The sequence below is a fragment of the Camelina sativa genome, chromosome 14 (assembly GCF_000633955.1).
Source record: "Camelina sativa cultivar DH55 chromosome 14, Cs, whole genome shotgun sequence".
Classification (NCBI taxonomy): domain Eukaryota; kingdom Viridiplantae; phylum Streptophyta; class Magnoliopsida; order Brassicales; family Brassicaceae; genus Camelina; species Camelina sativa.
In genome coordinates, this window is record NC_025698.1 from 25,258,423 (window position 1) to 25,263,454 (window position 5,032).

At 42.0% G+C, this 5,032-nt stretch overlaps 1 protein-coding gene across 1 annotated transcript; it reads right to left on the minus strand.

The window, feature by feature from the left end:
- LOC109128731 lies at positions 682-1,667 on the minus strand. The gene is made up of 2 exons (XM_019235588.1): positions 1,433-1,667; positions 682-1,334 (listed from the first exon to the last, which is right to left on the minus strand). Exons 1-2 carry the CDS (start codon positions 1,665-1,667, stop codon positions 682-684), a joined length of 888 nt encoding a protein of 295 aa, XP_019091133.1.

Consider the following 5,032-nt stretch of genomic DNA (forward strand, 5'->3'; position numbering starts at 1 on the left):
CCCTTTAACGAACTTCCGATAACATCCCGCAAGTCCTAAGAAACTCTGCACCTCCATCACAGTCGTGGGTTTCGGCCACTCTTGGATTGCAGCGATCTTCTCCGGATCTACTGATACTCCTTTCTCCAAAACTCGATGGCCGAGAAAACCAATTTCCCTTTGCCAGAACTTGCACTTACTAAACTTGCCGAACAGCCTTTGTTCCCTCAGTCTCTCCAAAACTTTTCGTAAGTGCTCATGATGCTCCTCAGCACTCCGAAAGTAGATGAGGATATCATCAATAAACATTATCACGAACTGATCCAGATAGTCGTGAAATACCTCATTCATCAATCGCATAAAATCTGCCGGTGCATTAGTGAGCCCAAACGGCATCACCACGAACTCGTACTGACCGTACCTAGTTTGAAATGCAGTCTTCATTACGTTAGGCTCGAAGATTCGAATTTGATGATAGTCAGAAGCTAAATCAATCTTCGAGTACCAACTTGCTCCCCTGAGCTGGTCCAACAATTCGTCAATGCGTGGTAGTGGGTACTTGTCCTTGATTGTGACATTGTTAATCCCACGGTAATCGATACACAACCGCATACTCCCATCTTTCTTCTTGACAAATAATACTGGAGTTCCCCATGGTGATGAACTTGACCGGATAAAACCCTTCTCCAGCAGATCTTCCAACTACGTCTTGAGTTCCGCTAACTCAGCTGGGGCCATTCGATACGGGGCTTTCGCAATTGGGGTATCACCCGGCTCCTGATTAATAGTGAAAGGATGACTTCGTTGTGGAGGTAACCCTTCCAATGGTCGGATTACGGCCTCATATTCCCTAACCGTGTTAATCTCCTTGACCTTCAAGTATTTCATGTCATCTCCACCAACAGCGGTAAGAGTGACTAGATAGACGCTCTTCTCATCAATTGAGTTCCCAACTCGCAAGGCTGATGCAAAATACGCCCATTTACTCGGGCTAATCCCATGAAAAACTAGAGGTGTCTGCCCTCTTCTTTCCATTACCACTCTGCTCTTACTGCAGTCCAAAAACGCTTCATACCCTGATAGCCAATCCATACCCAAGATGACTTCAAATCTTTCCATCGGCATAACCAGAAGATTCGCCGGCAAATTCACATCACTCACAAATACTGAACCCCTTTTCAGCATTCTTTGGGCTATCAACGGCGGTTGATTCTCGGCAGTGTGAACAACCACGTTCACTTCCTCTTCCCCAAAACCTTTCTTAAACTGGTCGACCACTTCAGTTGCCACAAAATTGTGGGTCGCCCCAGAGTCGAACAATACATGCGTGGGACTACCACCCACCAGTAAAGTTCCTAATGCATGATAAAAGAAAATATGCATGCAACACCCAATCACACAAAACACACAAACACACAAAACACACAACAAGAAGGTTAGAACCCAGACAAACCTGTTATAGGACCTTTCTGGGGTCCTGAAGGTTGGGCTGGTTCTAATCCTAAGGCATACACATTTGTCGCGGTTGCTTGTTTCTTCGTTGGGGGTTCCTTAACGGTTATCGCAAGCGAAGCTCGGTTTGGAGGTTGGGCGTTTGGCTTGTCGATGGATCTGTTCACGATGGTGCAAGAGTGTATGTCGGCGAAAGAAGCTTGGGATCTTTTGGAAGCCTTCTCTAAGGAAACCATAAGGGTGAAGAAGGTATACAAGGATAAGAGGTTTGTCAAGGAATTTCTCAGAAGCTTATCACATGGATATCTTTCTCACAAATCTGATGGTAAATGTGCTTTAAGTTCTGGTGAACAGAAGGTTGATCCGTGTGTGAAATTAGTTCAGACAGATGAGTAAGAATGATCAGAAGGCTGAGGAATCATTCACTCTGAAGATTGTAGAAACTCAGACGTCTGTTCAAGGTAATGAGGAAGTACTGAGCAAGAAGCAGTTCAGAAGGCTGAAGGGTGTACAACGTCAGTATCAATCTTCATCATCCAGATCTGGTGCAGAGAAAGAATCTCAGAGTTTTGATTATCAAGGTTATGGACACTTTCAATCAGAATGTTCTGCACTTAAAAGAAGAAGCGTGTTGAAGTGTTATAACCGTCAAGGTTGTGGTCATATGAAACCTTGTCTGACATGGAGTGATACTGATTCAGCCAAAGAAGATGATGAGAATCAGAAGTCTGTTTTGAAGCCTAAGGTTGATGTGGGTGGCTTATCTGTTAAGAAACAAGTCATCGCTATATCTAAAGATCTTATTTTGCAGAAGAAGGAGAATTATGATCTGGTGTCTGAGAAGGAAGAGCTGCTTTGTAGAGTCTTCACTCTTGAGAAATTGTTATCTGAGGAAAAAGTCATTTCGTCTTTGTTGAGACAACGCCTTGAGGATCAGCTAAGGAATAATAAGAAGCTGAGTAAAGGAGCAAAAGATCTGTGCAAGGGGCTGATCACTCACAAAGGTACTATGATTGCAAAATGTGGTATAGGAAACCATGGAGGAAACCCAAGCGGTGTCACGAGTGCAGTTAGTGGGTCTTTGAATGGTTAGAAGATTTCATACATAGGTCATAGAACAGAATTGCTGCAAAACGGAGGTGATGCTGTCAAACGGGTGTCTGAGTTCAACTTGCAAAAGACTAAACAGACGATTGTTGTGAACAACCTGAGTGGGAAACTGCGTCGTTGTTGGTATTGTGGAGTGTCGAAGATCTGAACAAAAGATCATGTCATTGTTAATATACAAGTCAGAGCCTCCACATAGCTGCTTGTTTCAGGTGTTTGGATTGTACTATACCACTCACACATCTGAAGGAGTGTCACAATGATGTTTGAAGATATAGGCGAGTAAACATCAAGAAGTGTGCCATGACCTGATATGTTGCGCACACTGTTGATGATCGACAGACTATTATGTTCAAGTACTGGTTCTTTGATAGTGGTTGCTCAAGGCACATGACTGTGAATCAAGGAAGGCTACACAACTTTGAAGAAGGCTTAGTTAACATGGTCACTTTTGAAGATGAAGCTGAAGGTAAAATTAGAGGCAAAGGTGCATCTCGTTGTAAAGATCAGCCCATTTTGGAATTTGTGTACCTTTTTGATGGTGTAAAAACCAATATGAATTGCAGCAGTTGGGTGTGTGATGAGGAGTTAGAGGTTACCTTCGCTAAGAAAGGATGCCAGGCGGTTGATGAGCGCCACAAAATTCAAGTCGAAGGTCAGCACTCGGATAATAGTTATATATGGAAGTCGTCCAATCCACAAGCAAAAGAGCTCAATCAGCAGTGTTCTATGATGCCTAGAGACATGATCTCAGAAGGAGTTCTTTAACTAGTTTTTGTTAAGTGTAAACTGCAGTAGTCAGGAAACATTGTGAATCACATCCATCAAGAAGTTGCTGGAAGGATTCCGGAGGGCAGAGTAGTTGTGTCTGCTGCTACTACACAGAGTTGTTCGAAGGCAGATTAATGGCGTGGCAAGTCAAAGCTTTGCAAATGGATTCAAACTGCAACAATGTGATATATCTCAGACGGGCGAAGCTATAGAGGTGGCACCTAGGTCGATAGACGTCGTTGTAGGTCATACTCTTGCTGATAAAATCATTGTGCTGAACGAAGTCAATTGTCTGTGGGTCTTCAAGAACAGAATAGACAAACGTGGACAAGTTGTAGAGAACAAGGCATGAGTGGTCATACAAAGCTCTAAGGAGAGTTTGCTAGATGCAACACCTGCACTTCAACACGAGGATTCATAGGAATGGCTTCTTTCAGAAGACTGTTTACTTGGAGCAACTGCAAGGTTTTGAGGTATTCATATACCAATGCGAGTATGCCAAAGGTTTGATCAGTGTATGAGAGTTACAAAGAAGTGAAGATGAAGCCACACCCATGGGAGTTGGAAATGTTCTATCTTAGAAGATGTTTCAACAGATTGTGTAAATGGTAACTGGCACAGTGGGCTGATTAGTCCTCTGAAGATGTGTTGTACCAGCAAACCAGTCATCTGTTATGTTCTTGCAAGATGTGAGTGTTTTAGTGACAATTGTAAAGTATCACACATGCAAGCTGCTGAAAGGATTTTCAAGTATTTCAAAGGCCCATACAACACAGTGTTGATCTTGACGAAAGGAGCTAGCAGAAACTTGAAGAGATATCGCTCTCTGAATCACCGTGAAGGATCTCGTGGCTATTGCCTTCTGGGAACAAAGCTGATCTTCTGCTATGCTCAGAAGCTTGTTAAGGTACCTTGTTCAATTGTTGAATCTAAGGTTAATGCCTTGGGAACCTGTTTCAGTCACCTGATGTGGATCAAACAATTGAGAACAGCGTACGGTACATTCTTAGACCATGCTTCAATTTTTGTGTGATAATTGCTTGTTTGCTAATATTGTTGTAGATCATGTATTAGATACTAAAATTAAATTACAGGACCCTGAATATCAGTTTATTCATAGAGTAGTTGTGGAGAAACTGATAGTAATAGAACATTAGAGCACTGATTTGCAAATTGCTGATTTGTTTACAAAACCATTAGAATTGGATCAACTCATGTTTATGAGAAAATTCATTGGTGTTTGTGAGATCTAATATGTTCGGTGAGTTGTGTTGACCAGATACAGGGACATGCTTCATAACAGGCCATAGAATTCCTAGAATGTATAAAAGATCAACACTCTGTCTAAGCAAGAGTCAGTGGAAAACAGCTGCATGTCATGTCAATTCATATTGGAGATCTCGTAAAACGTTTTCGTGAAGTAGGAGGTCAAAGAGCTGAGGAGAGGCATTATTATGCATTCCATTCTGAAAGAAGTACCAGTGGTTTGTAAGTTTAAAAAAAAAATGTGGCTGGTAAGTCTGCAACAGAGCCCTGAAGAATAATAACAAGGGATTGCACAAATATCCGCGGTTGAGAAGTCAAGTGATATCGCTGATAGAAATCAGGAGATTCAGCAGAAGATCCTTCATATCATTAACTGTGAAGATCATTCATGTCTGTTGGATCTAAGCTCTAAGGTAGTGTATCATGCAAAGTCAAAAAAAAAAAAAAAAAAAAAAAA

Excerpts from the sequence above, each read along its gene's own strand:
- LOC109128731 (XM_019235588.1), bottom strand. The coding sequence starts at position 1,667 with ATGGTTTCCTTAGAGAAGGCTTCCAAAAGATCCCAAGCTTCTTTCGCC. Across the intron at positions 1,335-1,432 it reads CCAGAAAGGTCCTATAACAG|GAACTTTACTGGTGGGTGGT; the intron begins GTTTGTCTGGGT and ends ATCATGCATTAG.